The 15,564-nt window shown below is 38.0% G+C and overlaps 1 protein-coding gene across 6 annotated transcripts in view; it reads right to left on the bottom strand.

Annotated features, from left to right (window-relative positions):
• EPHA6 (EPH receptor A6) overlaps positions 1-15,564 on the bottom strand; it is a 533,966-nt gene that overhangs the window by 263,285 nt on the left and 255,117 nt on the right. For all 6 annotated transcript variants that reach the window (XR_010392099.1, XM_064522371.1, XM_064522378.1 and 3 more), the window contains one exon: positions 584-739. Coding sequence is in view for 5 of the 6 variants with exons in the window: in XM_064522371.1 (XP_064378441.1) it covers positions 584-739 (156 nt within the window). In the remaining variant the exon portion in view is untranslated. The remainder of the gene's footprint in view (positions 1-583; positions 740-15,564) is intronic.

Here is a 15,564-nt window from a genome sequence, read left to right as displayed (position 1 = left end):
TTATCACAGCTGTATGAGAGGGATTAACTCTCTTTTGAAAGAAGAAGATGTGCTAGAGTGTTTAATTATAGCTCCTCCTGATTGGATATATCTTTCTATTCCTTTCTTTTTATGATTTTGTTGTCTGTTAGAGAGGCAGACTTTTATTCCAATGTGTTGGGATGATATTTGTCCTATAGTTATAATTTCCATTTAAATCTAGGGAAATAGGAGGGTATGTCCTATCAATTTTTTTCTTTGTATGCCTCCTCAGTGTTTTAAAGATTTTTGTACAAGCATATTGTTATGTATTTAAAATACATACTCATAATTAAAATTTATCTATGTGACAATGATTACATACCCTGTATTACTGCTCAGAAACATAATTTAAAAAGTCATTAAGCTAGGAAAAACTTTGGTATTTTCAGGGATATGAGGACTACATAGAAACTTACTGTTTGAATTCTGAGCTGCAAAAATCTCTTGGTTTTTAACAGGATCCTGCATAAAATGCACAAACTCATGTGACTTTTAAATAGACAAGCGAATAAACGAGGCACGGAAGAAAGCAATTGCAGACAATGATGCTGATCAGACTTACGGGTACATGCCATGGTTGGTGGGTCTTTCTCGGCTCGGAAGTATCCTTTCTCACACTGGCAGACAGACGTTGCTTCTATGTAGGTCAGGCTGTGGGGAGGGCACTTGGAACACTTCACATTCCCGGCAAATGCCTTATAGAACCCAGGCCTGCAGGCTGCAGAACAAGAAAACCATGTTTCATCAGTAGCAGCGAGTCTTGGTCATAAGTAAAATCTGTTCCATGTTTTATAATGTGTCCTCATTCCTTTCCAACCTAGATAGATACGGTATTCCAATCATATAATTCTACATAATTTTTATTCTGGCATAAGGACTTCATAAAAAATTTTTCTGCTCTTGGTATCTGCAATGGGAAACCATTGTAAGAGACAAGCTTGCTGATCTACAGACAGCCATCACTGCTTCTTGAAATTGTCATCCAGAAAACGTCATTAATATCACTAAATACAAGCACATCGCTTATCTTTTATGTTGGTTCCATTGGTCAATAAGGCAAAAGGTTGGGATAGTTTATTATCTCTCGAAGTTATTTATATGGCCTCCATATTTAAGTAATGGAGACTGGCAATATTAATGTGTTTACCCTCATAATACCTTGATGAGGACTGGGATGACCTTATCCCTGTATTTATTGGTGGGTTTGACCTGCCCACAGTCCTGTGAGAAGCCTCTGACAGAAGGGCCAGATCAGTTGGGTCCTCTGCATCCTGCTGGCATGAGAGGTTGGGAGGTGCTGGTGTAACCACCTTTGGAGATGTAGGAAAGAGGTGGCAAGATACTCCAGCACAAATTCCTGCAAGCCTGAGGATACTCTTATTTGTGCCAGGAAACAGCCTGGATAGCAGCTGCCCTGGGGATGGGGGATGCTGAAATGGTCAGAGCCCACCGTGTCCTGGTCACTGGGAGCAGGAGTCCGTGTGGTTCTGGACCAGAGCACAACCTTAACTGCCTTTCTGCTAGCCTACAAAGCGGAAACACTTCATTAAAGTAAATCCTATCATAAATCTGTCAGGTTTGCATTATGGAATATCGTTTTAAAACCATCTTCAGACTTCATCACACATGTTTAGACAGAAATTTCTTTCTTCCTCTCTCTTGCCAGCTACCACATTTACACATGCCAATATGTATACCTCTTTTTCCACTGGTTTATATCAGTTACTGTCTTATGACTTCTCAATCAGAAAACAGAACTGAAACAAATGACAGAGCAGCTAAAACATGTATAGGCTGTAGAGACTCATATTCCTTCTGACTCCTCCAGTAGTAGGATGGGAGCCATTGCTATAAATATTGTTTCAAAGATCCGTGTACCATTTCTGATTTCGACATATTCAAGCCTATCTTCTTTATATTGCTAAAGGAACTAGGCAGTATTTCCTTCTCTTACCACAGGACGAAATAACAATATTAAAATGAGGTCTTCTATAAGTAAGACTACCAAAGAGCATGCAATTTCAGAGATTCACTGTCAGTTTGTATTAACTGACTTATTAAAAAGTATTAACTCATAGATGACATATCTACACATCAGTTCTGCTTCTGATTCCAAAGGACTTGATACAAAGGCAGTTTCATTAGTAGCTGAGGGCAGAGTGAGAAGATGGGACTGGAAAAGACAGCAGTTAATTACTTATCAGAATTCAGGAGCCAATTTTTCAAATGTAATTTTAAGAGCTTAACTTGGACCCAACAATTTCAGCAGTTCTCCCAGCGTGCTTTTCTGACTTTGCTGAATAGACAGTAGGGAGGAATCCTGCCCTGCTGTCACTGAAGAAAAAACGTAAGTATTTCTGGTGTCAGAGATAAGAGGGGAGGGAACAGCAGGGGTTTTCCATTAGAAAGAAGACTGCCAGTAGGATACAACTGTGATTGTAGTCGGTGGTAATTTTCCACTGATTGGAATGACAGCAGGTTTGGGTCAAGGAATAAGGCAGCACTGGAGATATAGACCACAGGCACTGACTCCGCTGAACTCTGCTGGAGGGAAGGAAGAGATGAGGCAATGGGAAATGGGGGAAGAGCTTTACACGTGCCTGCTCCTCTCTTCCTTTCTCATGCCCAAATCCTGCCACGGCTTATCTAAGGATGAATATTAAATTCCTGCTTTTTAATCGCTAACTTTCATACACACACATGGTGCTATATAAAGAAGTTTCTGATTAAAGAGTTGGCAATTCCAAGTTACATTTTTAGTCAAAGCAAAACGAATGCTTTTTAAAGTCCTCATTACTCCCAAAATTTATGTCTGTCAGTTCTCAAATCACTCCTTCTTCCCTTCTGTCACCTAAATGACAAACTACCTGGGATCAAAAGAAACATAACATTCACTTTCTAGAGAAATATTTTGTTTAAATTTCAAGCAGTTCATTATTTTAAAACAAAACTGAAGGCGAAGTTGAAGATGTACTTCCAACTCTGAAAAGTAAATGTTTTAGGCTGAAATGGTATTTTTCAATTTATATTAAGAAATTATGGCTTTGTTTTTGATATGGTATGTCTCTTACAAGAAAGCACACGTGCTCTAATGGAAAAGCTGAAAAAAAAAGGGTGAATAAGGGATCATTTTAGTTCATTTGAAACCAAACCAAATACATTTATTCAATAAGCCAGGTACATACCACACATCCTAAGGCAGCAGAAGATAGCAGGGAAACTTTTCTAAGGCTAATTTTACAAAACTATTGACAACCCCCCTGGCCAAATGTAAAATGAGACGATCATGGTTATTGTGTACTTTAAAATAAAAGCTACTCCTCCACAGACAAAATAAGATAACGCAAACTGAGTACTCCCAAATGATCCCAGGTTTTGAACAACTCAATGCTGTAGAATGCTGATTGTCAACATTCAAAGTGAAAGAAAATAAAATGTTATTCTGTAAAAATCAATGAATATGCAGCATAAATCCAAAACAGCATTTCAACTACTGTACCTATCTAGGTTTAGATGCTACAAACAAATACCATGCTTTAATGGCAGAATTTCAGCTTTAACAGAAACACTTGCCAAGGTTTAACATTTTCTACAGAAAATTTGCAAACATTAGATATACTATTCAGGTTTTTTAAAGCTCATTAAGCAAACCCCCACCTGGTACGATTTAGGAGATGTGTAAGCGGTCTTGGAGATTGGAACATTGCTTGTTTAATGCATTCCAAGAAAGACAACAAAGAAATTTGTGAACAAGATTATTTCAGAGAAAAACAATGACCAATAAAGGTGTAAAGGCATATGAAAATTTGCCATGATATTGGATTAGCTATATTGGATGAGCTATATGAGCTCAACATTGTCTGTTATAGTACAACCTAAACTCCTAAAGACTTCCTCTTGAACATGAAAAACATTTAATACCATGTTTTAAGGACTGTGTTTTCTTCCACCTTGTGATGAATTAGATCTTGACAGAGTATTTTCTCTCTCATGCCTATTTAGACCTTGCACAGCTAGAATGACAGGCTGAAGACCTTTTCCAGTGAAACCACCACTGAAAAGAATTAGCCAAAGGTCCCTACACCCTCTCCTTCTGGCATTTTGATGTCATTATGTCAACAACATGATGGGACTGAGCCTATGACTAAACTGGCACAAGCTGAGTACATCTTTACACTGTTCACGGTCTGTAATAGAACGAAGTCTGCTGTGAAGAAAAGAATGAGAAGAATCTCTCCATTCCTTTCTTCTCCTTTGGCGTATCCTCCCAAGACTGAGTATTATTTGGCCTTAGGTGTCTTCACGGAGCTTAAGGCTACACAAAATCACTGCTGAACACAGTTCACAGGAATTCCTATTAAAAGTCACAGGAAAATTGCATAAAGGCGTTAATTGTATAGGCATTCCACTGTAATTTCAAATCTGTGCATAACTTTTTGTAAAATTGCAGTTTGTAAATGTTCTGGTATGAGACTGCAAATTGTGTTACTGCATGTAAATCACCATGTGGGACTCTGGGCTGTCATACCAAATCGTCCACAAGCACTAGATGTTGTATTCAATTTTTAGAGACATGAAATCACATGCTATCTAAAATAAGGATTAGGATATGACTCTGTAAAGGGGTGAATCAACAGGCTTACTCATATCCTTAATGTTAGCCAAGTTCCTTAATGAATCAGGATCTCAGATTTTGCCTGGATCTGTATTATTTCTATTGTCTGTTCCGCCGTGGGTGTTCCAGCCACACAGAACTGGTTAGTGCACAAGCTGCCTGATGGCCAAATCAGAAACTTGGAAACTTTTAATCTTAATCGGGTGCATTTTTGTGTTTGGAAAATGAAAAAAAAGATGTTTCCTATGCAAAATCACATCCCATGTAAAATGCCAGTTACAAGTCTGTTCCAAATGTTTATATATGCAAAAAGTGTTATTTTGTATGGGTTGATAAGTCAGTGTTTTCAAAGTGTTTCTCATTACAACATTTTTTTGACTCAGCTAATAATTATTGCAGCAATCATTTTCAGAAGTTGTTTCTGCATATATTAGCGTAAACTAAAACTTAGCTGTCTGAAAAACCTTCTTGACTATTCCAAAAAACCTAAGGTTTGTTTTTGTTTTTGCTAACACACAGCCTTTTTTCTAGCTTCTAACTCACCAACAGACATCTTATTTTCTCCAACTTTATCTAACAGAAGTGACTTTGTGAGTTACTAACTGTACGAACTGTACGAGATTTGACTTTTGTAAAGACTGGGGGAAGATAATATATTGTCTTAATGGTTAAGTAATTAGCAGAATATTTGAACAAACAATTCAAAGACACTAAAGTCTCTCCAGTGAAATACCAGCGATTATGCAGAGAAGCACTGATAATTTAATTTGCTTCATAAATGATAACACATCTGTAAATGTGCTCTACTATAACTTTATCAGGATTTGACTATAATGTTTTAAAACTACAGAAACGGTGTAATTAATATAATTTTCCTCATTTATTATTTAATGTAGGATTTCTAGTTTTGCTTGTGTTATACATGGATGCCTGTGCGAGCTGCTCTCAAGCTGCAGCCCTGGTGCTGGGCACTTGCCATGGCTCCAGCCCCCACCACAGCTCTGCCCGGCAATCGAGGGGCCATGTCTCACCCTGGGGACCCTCACTGACACTGACACCAACACCGACCCGCAGGCGGCCGCCTGGCCCGGCCTTGGCGCATCCCGTCAGCCCAGGGCTGGTGCTGCCCCGGCCGACCCCGGTGCCCTGCTCCCTCGCGGGGCAGGGACAGGCCGGGACTGCCCCAACACGTTGCATGGATCATTCAACCCCTTGCAAGACATGGCATTACTTTTAAGAACCATTTGAATTTCCCATTCCAGTAAATAAGGTCACAGGTCAATTACTACAAAATGCAATTGTGTTTTTTCTTGCAGAAAAGTCTTTATTGCTTGAGACTGTGATGCCTATTATGTTCTTCTGAAGCCTAGGAATTATTTTGTATAGAAATGAAATCTGGTAAATACAAATGTGATGGATATCTTAATAGCTGTACATCTTTTTGCCTTAAAAAAGGGGATCGTTTTTACTGATGCATGGGAGCATGTCATTGTGAAAAAATAAGATGGTTTCACATGTTTTCACAACATCTGACTCAATGATTATCAAGTCAGTTGAAGTAAACAGTGTCCAAAGGAAACTTAGGAGCAACTTTTAGGTATGTCTGACACTTGGTGCCCTGCGAGTGGGAGAACATTCCTCAGCAAAATTGGATTTTTATAGCTGGCTGAGAACTCATAAATCAAATTAAAATAGAGAAGACAGTGTTGTCATTTACAAGATCGGCAACTGCCAGTAGTTGTGGAAGAGGTGGCTTAATCTTTCTGGAACACGTGATTTGCTATGCTTTACCACTTCATCCATTTTTTTTTTAATCCCTTACTGAAACCCGCTAATGCACTATGATGAGACTGACATTTTTCATGTTCATCATATTCTGTCACTATATGAATACTCAGATTTTATAGTCGTCTTATCACTCTGACATCCAATCACTTTATAAAAAGAGCAATCTAGTAAGGCCTGTTCTATCCTACCATTGTGCAGAAACTGGAAACGATAATATTATTTAAATTGATTTATATTATAGTAAAAAACTTATAAAGGAAAGAACAGGAGAAAAGGGTATAATGAAAGCTACACACTGTGTGTTACCTACAAAAGAGTATGATCACAAAGTTGAGCTGGCAAATGACAGAATTAAAGCAGTAGGAACTATGATGACAATCTTCTTTGAATGTGAGTGCGATCTGATTACGTAATGCCATGTTTTTTTCTTTTTTTCCCATGATCCTTGTTTTATTCAGGTCACAAATGGACTGGGAGAAAAGGGAGGCAATACACTTTGGGTCACGTTTAAACTGATAGCGCGCCTATGCAGGAGAAGTTGCTAGAGTCATGAGGTATGATGAAGAACTCGTTGGAGAAAGATCAGTCATGACAGACTATAACTTATGGAGCGGTGAGTTGAAACCACAAGAATAGGAGACATCAAGTGTCAAGAAAGCAAGGATCTAGTTTGGTTCAATTCCTACAGATGGTAAAGAAGGGACAACTGACCAATTTTTCTTAGAATAACTGATTTTCCTCTTTATTTGCTTTAAGTTTGTTAGGACTGTATTTCTGTTTGCACTTGAGCACATCTGTGTATATATGCTCCAAGCAATCCTTTCTCCTGTGAGTATCTTTTTCTCCCTAATATTTCTATTCTTTGAGGTGGACAATAGAGGATAGCATTACTCATACCTTTGATTTTGGAGCAGCGAGGGAGAGGAAAGAAAGAGACACAGGTATAAGGCTGTTTTCTCAAATTTAACTACATAATGAAAATAGATAAATTAAATTAATTGTTCTTTCTTCTTGTCATAGTTATTTGTTTTTCTTTCCAGTGACTTACTTTCTGACATTCCCATATCTCAATACGCTATTGATATTGCTTATAAAATGACTATCAGAAATGACAAAAAAGATAACTGGGAGATATCAAACAATGTTACAGTTCACATCAATGCAGTTTTTCTCTGTATAACATATTAGCTGCAATACAGTAACCTGAGCAGTGATTCAGGTCACATTCCATGTTTTTAAAGAATCTGTGGTTTATCCAAAAACTCACACAGACAAGCAGAGCAGTCAATGATATTAATTTTATCAGTGCCTGTCATATTAGATACAATTCAATAGTTCATCAAAGAGCTGGGATCTGCGCTGCACAGCACCGGTGAACACTGTTCCGTACTTCTTAAGGTGCTTTGTCAGCTACTTCTCAAAGTCTTTCAAGCTGGCAGCTAAAGACTTTCGATAGCAACAAAGAGAGACACCTTGTTTGCTGCTGAGGTCACTCAAACAGCTTTTACAGTGTGAAAATGAACTACATTATTAAGCTTTGCTTTTTGCATACAGAGCAACAACTACTCAGTGACTTAAGCTGCTTTACATATTTCTGCTGTGGTCTAATCAAAACCTGTTCTTTGTCATTTCCAAGTAACGGAAGGATTTTCAAAGGTCTGAGAGGAAGATAGGCTGTCAGCTTTCAGATTTACCTCAATCTACAGCTAAGAGGCAGAGTGGGGTTCAGAATAAGTGACACTTTGGAGTAATACATCTTCTGGTGCTCTTTGCTAATGAATGACAAGCAGAATTAGCCTGTCACAGGTTGCCTATCCATTGTCCGTGACACCTTATTCACACGCTTTTCCACTATGTCTATATGAGGAATGCACATTTAATCTGGTTAATTCTCCATACGTTGCCTTCACAGACTTAAACACACTGTTAATTAGCATTTCTTCAGTGTTTGTAAATTACATCATTCACCTAGTGTGCATACATGATTGGAGAAACTCATATTTGTACCACAGTCTCATGCAATTTAACGGATCATCCAAGAGTCATGTTATTTTTTTTTCCCAGCTGGAAAAAATATTCCATTCCAGGGAACTTCTGGGACCAGATATATCAGAGCAAGGGCCTAAGATCCTTCCACCACCCTGCAACTCAACACCTGCCACCTGCTTGCCACCCTCATTCTCTGACAAAAGTGGGTGTTTTGATTTGAATGCTTTTTCATGTGCATGCACACACATATTACCTGCCTACACATGCTTTTATATATAAAATTATAAAATATTACACTATTATATAATACATATAATGACATATTTTATATAATATATAAAATATATATAATTGTGTTTGTGTATAAATGTGTATAAAATATACACACACACATATATATACATATACATACATACATGTATATATATTTAAAAAAATATGCCAGAGGAGACAAAGAGACGATGAGATATGAGATGATCCCTATGACCTGGTTAAGTCGTAAGAAATCTCAGTCTCCTTTTCATGCACCAGATGCTGGGAGATCATCAGCTTAGGATCCGTGCAAACTCTGCCATAAACAATTTCTCAAATTTATAATGGGCAAAGTAGAACACATTGATTTCTACTATACGTTAACAGGTGTGCAGAACACTAAGCAGCATATTATTATAATTAAGTTTGTATGCAAAATTGTTATCAGTAGCTTCAAAGCATAATAAAAACGTTTTCTCACTCAGTCTTACACTATTTTCTTCCATCCTCAAGAGCCTGAAATAAATCTAAAATGACTGTAATAGCAACAACTGGCTATATTAAGAAAAAATAAAAGTCATCCCAAGTTTCCACAAATGAAACAGTGCAATTAAGTTCTTTTTTATTTTACAGGTTAATAACACATTTGGTAGATATGCTTATTTTTCAGATTATTTTGCATATTCATTTCCATGGAGATCACTGGCCTATGCATGGTACAGTTCTTAAAAAAGCATGATTCAGTGTGTGATTTCAAATAGGTATTGACCCACATGTGCACAAATTATGCCAGATAAAATGTGAGACATTTAAATAAACTTAAGAGTATTAAATACTCATGGCTGTTTAAATTATTATCCATTCTTTTTAAATCTTAGAACTCATTTTTGTATTTTTAAAAATATTAAACAGTATCCTAGACACCTTTGTGTAGACTTACATTTAATAATATAATTCTGAAGTCATAGGTACTACTCAGAAATAGATGGAAAATGGTTTCAATACTGATGGGAGTCTCCTTTTCCCTTCTCAGAACTAACTGATTTTTTTTTTCTGAAAATAATACAGTAGCTGAAACTTACTACTGCTATGGGTAGATGGCAGGATGCTTCCATATGAAAGAATAAAGTTTGGCAAAATTATAAGCAGCTGAAAAGAGGCTCACCTGACTGGAAATATCAAGCATTGAAACTACAAGTCAAACCATTTCTAATAAAATAAATGCTATTCCTAATACATGCTACACTGCTTTACAGAGGTTGGGCGACCTTTTTAAATTACCCATTAAACACACTTTGTAAACCGCATTGCTGAGTCAACACAGTTAATTTTTTTAAAGACAGGTTCAATACTGCAACTTATTCTGCTTCTGTGTTTAGCTCAGATAAGCCTTCCAGAAGGGGCTCCCAGAGGTGATGAGTTTTATTTTGTGCTGGATGCACATACGGGTGCGTAAACTCCAGCAGTGAGAAACAAACTCAGGCTAAAATCAAACCAAAAGCAGCTCTCATCCCGCTTCGTGGTGCCTAGGAGAATGCCAGTGATTATCCCCTGCCCAGTGAGGATGTGTCAGTGCTTTGAGAGAAATGTACTTGTTTCTGGCATCGAAGTCAATGAAAAGGCTGCCTAGATAAAAAAAGAAGCTGTCAGCACGCGGAGAGTCCAGTTTTTAGCGGCGCAGAGATGGCCCTAATGCACTGCATTACTGGCACCGCCACAAGGACTGTCATTAAAAAACCATGACCTTGGTAAACTCTAGCTCCACTGAGCTCTTCTTCTTCCAGGTGAAGGCACTGACAACCTAAGCACCTAAATGTACTCTAAATGTACTGTACGTGGCCCTGACAATTAGCTCGGGCACCATCTAGCTGGCAGGTTTCGTGGCTGTCGGTGATCTCTGTGAGTAGCTTCTGGCAGGGACAGCGATGCTGGAAGGTGCCCCCCCGGCAGCCTGCCTTGAAGCTGTTTGAGCGATGTGCGAAGCACCAATAGTGCCTGTGCGGGATGCTATTAGTCACAAAATAACCCCCTCCCCACGCTTACATTTATTGAACCGGGAAGAACAGAAAGTCAGGATGTCTCACAGAAATGGCAAGCGACCAAAACGGCTGGAAGACTGGGATAGCTGCACTAGCAACAGGCAGGAAAGGGACAAAAACAACAGTTTACACTTCCCTGAATAGTTCAGAGAAGCAATCAACTATTTTTGGCTGCAGCATGCTGCCAACTCTGTTGTGGGATCCCTGAAATCTAAAGAGATTCTTTGAGGCAGGAGCTATGCATACTCAAAAGCACTGCTCTGTCTCGAAATTCACCTTTCGTTGGGTTGGCACTTTATGGATAGGTGCCATAGAAAATCCACAAGTAGCCCAATTTGATAAATCTTTAAAGGAGACAGTATAAATACTATTTTCCACACTATACATTTTTTAAAGGAACATCACTGCGTTTTAGGGTGAGAGATAGTTAACAGGAGACATCGGTCAGGGTAATTAGGGCATGTAATAGAAATGTTAATGAAAGAGCCATGAAAGCAGTGTGCAAGAAGGGAAGGCATTCCCGGCAATGTGCTAGTGCTGCCAACAGGATCAGGAAGGCACTCGGGGAAAGAACGGAAGGAAAAGACCACTGCATCTCCAGGCAGAGAAAGAAGTTGCACCAAGCATCTCCAGTGACCAACATTAACTGGAAAACCAGGAGAAACGTAACCCTGAGAACGCTTCAGGGCAACACAGCCCTAGAGTAAATGGTAGGCGTTAATTATCGAGTCACAAAATCTAGCTGCAGCAGCTATGGAAACTCTTCATTTTAAATATATTCTTAATAAGACATTTAATCGTTTTGTTTAATCACTGTTCCATTATTGCGAAGCTTTCTCTTTTAAGAATTTTTTTTTTTATTCTTTCAGTCCTGTCCAACAAAGAGGTGGTATCTGAGTCACCTGGTGCAAGGTGACACCATGCAGCAGCATGTTTTGGTAGCCAGCACTAGACACGAAAGCCTGCTGGCGCATGGCAGAACAGACAGAGTGCTTGAATTGCAGTGTCTTTTTAACATGTTTAGTTCACTGTTAAAGCCCAAGCCAAGGTCAAATTGAAGAATGCGCATATTTTAAAGTGAGTGGAGCATGGCTGCCCTTACATGCTGCATGTTGCAGTGGCACTTCCCTAATCCCATTTCTGGAGAAGATTCTTCCACAGGCCTCTTTAGCCCTTCCAAAATAAAAGGAGGAAGCTGTTGCTCCTGTAGTCCTCCGACTAAAGCAATATGGAAATGAAGAAAATCCATTAGACCAAGGACACCACACTGTAACGCACGCAGAGAGTAGTTTATTTAACTTTGCTGGGAGCTGTTCAGCATGTCAAATTGCTTTTCATAAAAGAAAGTTGAAATAGTGGTTAGGCTATAATTGTTGCTGGAAGGGCTTTTTGGGGCGAACAGGAAAAAAAGGTAGGTGTGTGATAAGGTTCTCAACACTGCAGTGAATGTTACAAAAGAAAAGTTTAAAAAACAGCTGTAAGAAATATTATTTAATGTAACTGAGGAAGGAATTTGTGTTTGCTGGTTTTTCTCTGCATCATTTCAAAAAGAATTAGTTTCTAAGTTGAAGGGCCATGAAGCCTTCTATTTTCATAGAATTGTTCACACTCTTATGTACAGCTGAGAAAGCCTGCCTTATAAGAAGACACTGCAAATAGGCATTAGACAGTATGACTGTATCACGTATTTCTTCTTGCAATAGGAAAAAACTGAGACAGACAGAGATGAAGCCTCTTGTCTGCAGATATTAGTTCCATTTTGTAGCTAATTCCTTTTGTGAATTAACTATATCGTAAAAGTGGGAGCAGCAATTCTCCAAGGACGTGCTCACTGGTGTATCTTTCACGATCACGATGAATGCAAATCCCCAGGAGAACTGCTCTGCAATGCTGGTCCTAACATAGTGGCAGAGGAAACGGTCAAATCCATTTAAGATATGGTGTCCTCTCTTTCGGTTCTTTCCTTCTGTTGCCACAATTATAAGATAGATCTCTCATTTCAGAGTTGATTTGCCAGCTTTATCTTCCAGTTCAACAAGGTATCTGTTATATTACCTGTAAGGTTTTCCCTGGTACCATAAATATGTTGAGGTAGTGGACAATGTGGTGCAGGTTTCTAAAAACATTTTATCATTATCTGAAAGTTAAAAAAAGAGCGCTCTCACACTGGTGATAACAGTTACAAAATCATCTCTTAATCTTAGAGTAAACAGAAATGCTAGAAACATGCCTCCTTCAAAGTGCCTGCCAGTGCTTTCTTAACAGATATATGTACAAAAACTTTTGATATGTATTGAGAACAGTTTGTCACTCTCATGATATCCTTTATCGAATGCTACAATACACGTGATTCTTCTTCCCCGTCCCTTTTATTGATACTGTAAACTGATTTTTCTCTCTAATCCCTCTCCTCTGCATTCTTCCTCTCCTCTCCCCTAGTAGGAGAAGACTACAGTACGTGTATGAACATCAATTAGTTCACCATGGGTTCGACTATACCCTGTGCGAGAACAGACCATCTGAATTTGCAGCTGCACATTTGTCTGTCCATAACAAATGAATCTGCTAGCCTGGGTTAATTCCTACCCTATCAATTATTTTATTTGTTTTGAAGGGTGCTTTTTTTTGGAAGTGATTCATCTGGAGCTGTGTGGTTCCAAATTATGACAAATACCAAAGCTTCCAGCTTATTAGTTGTAGCAGTGACATTTGTTGACTGGTTAACCCATCAGCATCAGACTGATTTTCTGTGTAAGAACAGTAAGTTACCAGCACACTTCTCAAATAATTAATGGCACTTGGCTTCATGCCTCAGAACATGCTCAAGGTGCACACCGAAAGCCTACTAAAGCTCTCCCTGACATGACTTATTACTTCATTACAAAACTGTAGAGCAGCTTTCTAGAGAAGGCATACCTTGAAGGAATATAATATTCTTACAGGCAGTTATTAACAATAAAAAACTGAAGAATAGTGCAGTCACTGTTTACAAGGATACCATTGCTAGTTATGGCCTTATTATAAGGCTGTAGTTTTTAATGATTTAAGATCTCAGTGCTCAGCTTTTGGGTTCAAGTTTCACAGGACCAATTGTTTTTATAATAGATCAGCTACAGCTATGCAATGCTTTTTTTCCTTTTCTGTGCAGCTGTCTCCTTTACATAAGTAGCAAGAAATCATAGCAATGAGAATACAATCTAACACACCACAAGAAATACTTTATATCATCCAATTTTAAAAAGGAGAAGCTTAAAAATGTTATTTATAGGCTTACATTTTAATCATGGTTACCATGATTGCACATTCAAGTATGGATTTGTATGTGCAATTTGTTTAAGCCCCCAGCTTTATTTGCATCTACAAGCCAGGAGTTTGTTTGTGCACACAAGCAAAATTACTATAACCATGGGGAATATATAAATGCCTGCAAACAGATAGGTAATCAAGTAAGTGTGCAATTTCAGATACAAAAAATGCTAAAGTGCTCTTTTAAAATCAGTTGTTTATACTTTCAAATGTAATTCTTTTTCATGTATTTGCAGGAAAACTCATGGCTTCATTTTAAAACACAGCAAACGCTATTAGTGACTCTCAAACTATTTCAACTCTGATCTTCGATGTTCAATAGTACTGAAAATGGAGCTCTTACACTTCTATGTAAACCAAATGCTATTTTCTTCTGTTTTACCTCTGAATGCTTACAAGCTTGTAGGGAAATAATGTTCTTGGTTATTAAAAATTATTTCTAACACATCTTTGTATCTTCTACATTAATGTAGCAAATACTATGTCATTTTATTCTATCTTTTTTTGTAAGACACAATGTGCTACTTCTGAATAAAGTCACGTTACATGTCAGCAATTTACAGAGTATTCAAATACCAATGTGGCTGTTAATATATCATGTAAGATGATTTTAATGAAGCTCACCAACTTGCAGTCCATGAATTACTCTAAAGAATTTCTCCATCCACTTAAATCTCCAATTTGTCTGTACCTTGTACAAGCAGATGACACTAGACTAGAATTAGTTCAGGTTATTTTTGTCTCTTTTTTAACTACTACATGAATACTTCTGCTTTGTAAAATTCAGGCACATTTAACGATGGAGTCTGCTCTCAGTATCTTCACTGGCCATACTGCCAGTGACTTTAACAAGAAAAGAAATGGGCTCTTTGGTTTTGGGTTATCAATTATTAGTATCAATCTTTCAGAAAACTTTTCTGTAATTACAGCTAATGCTCAGGCTAAAGGTAACTACATTCATCTATTGCTCACCTCCAAAACAATTAAGTCTTTCTGAGGCTTAGTTCCAGCAAATTTTGCCATGGAAGTAACACACCCAGTTCTGTACTTAGTCCATTCAGACTTTCCTTTTCCTTCCCCCAGCATTCATGTAGAACTGCTTGCAGTATTTAGCCCCAAATTACTGTAATTGCTGATTGTATTTATTATGTACAGAACCACATTTATGATTATTCCCATTCAATATACCGCGTGTCGCTTTTCCAACAGCAGGAATACTGACGATAGAATAATGAAAAGCAACGTGCCTGTTTAAAAGGGAAGCCTCTGATTTATATAGAAACTGCAACCTTGTCTTACCCATGGAGGACAGGGAAGCAAGCAATACCAAAATGCTTGGCTAGAAAGTCACTAAATTCAAAAAAATCATGCTTTCAAGTTTTATGTATGAAGCATAGACTAAAACTCACAAATTATTGGTAGTATTATATACAGAGGCACAGAGTAGTGTAGATAGTACAGTGGAGATAGATAAATAGCAACTGTATGAATAGAAGAGATAATAAAATACAAATTTTGACTCAATCAGCCTTTGCCAGCTCAGTCAGATATTTG

Source organism: Dromaius novaehollandiae, chromosome 1 (genome assembly GCF_036370855.1).
Source record: "Dromaius novaehollandiae isolate bDroNov1 chromosome 1, bDroNov1.hap1, whole genome shotgun sequence".
NCBI classification, from domain to species: Eukaryota; Metazoa; Chordata; class Aves; order Casuariiformes; family Dromaiidae; genus Dromaius; species Dromaius novaehollandiae.
The sequence above is the reverse complement of the archived record's forward strand: the minus strand, read 5'-3'. Positions and strand labels throughout refer to the sequence as shown.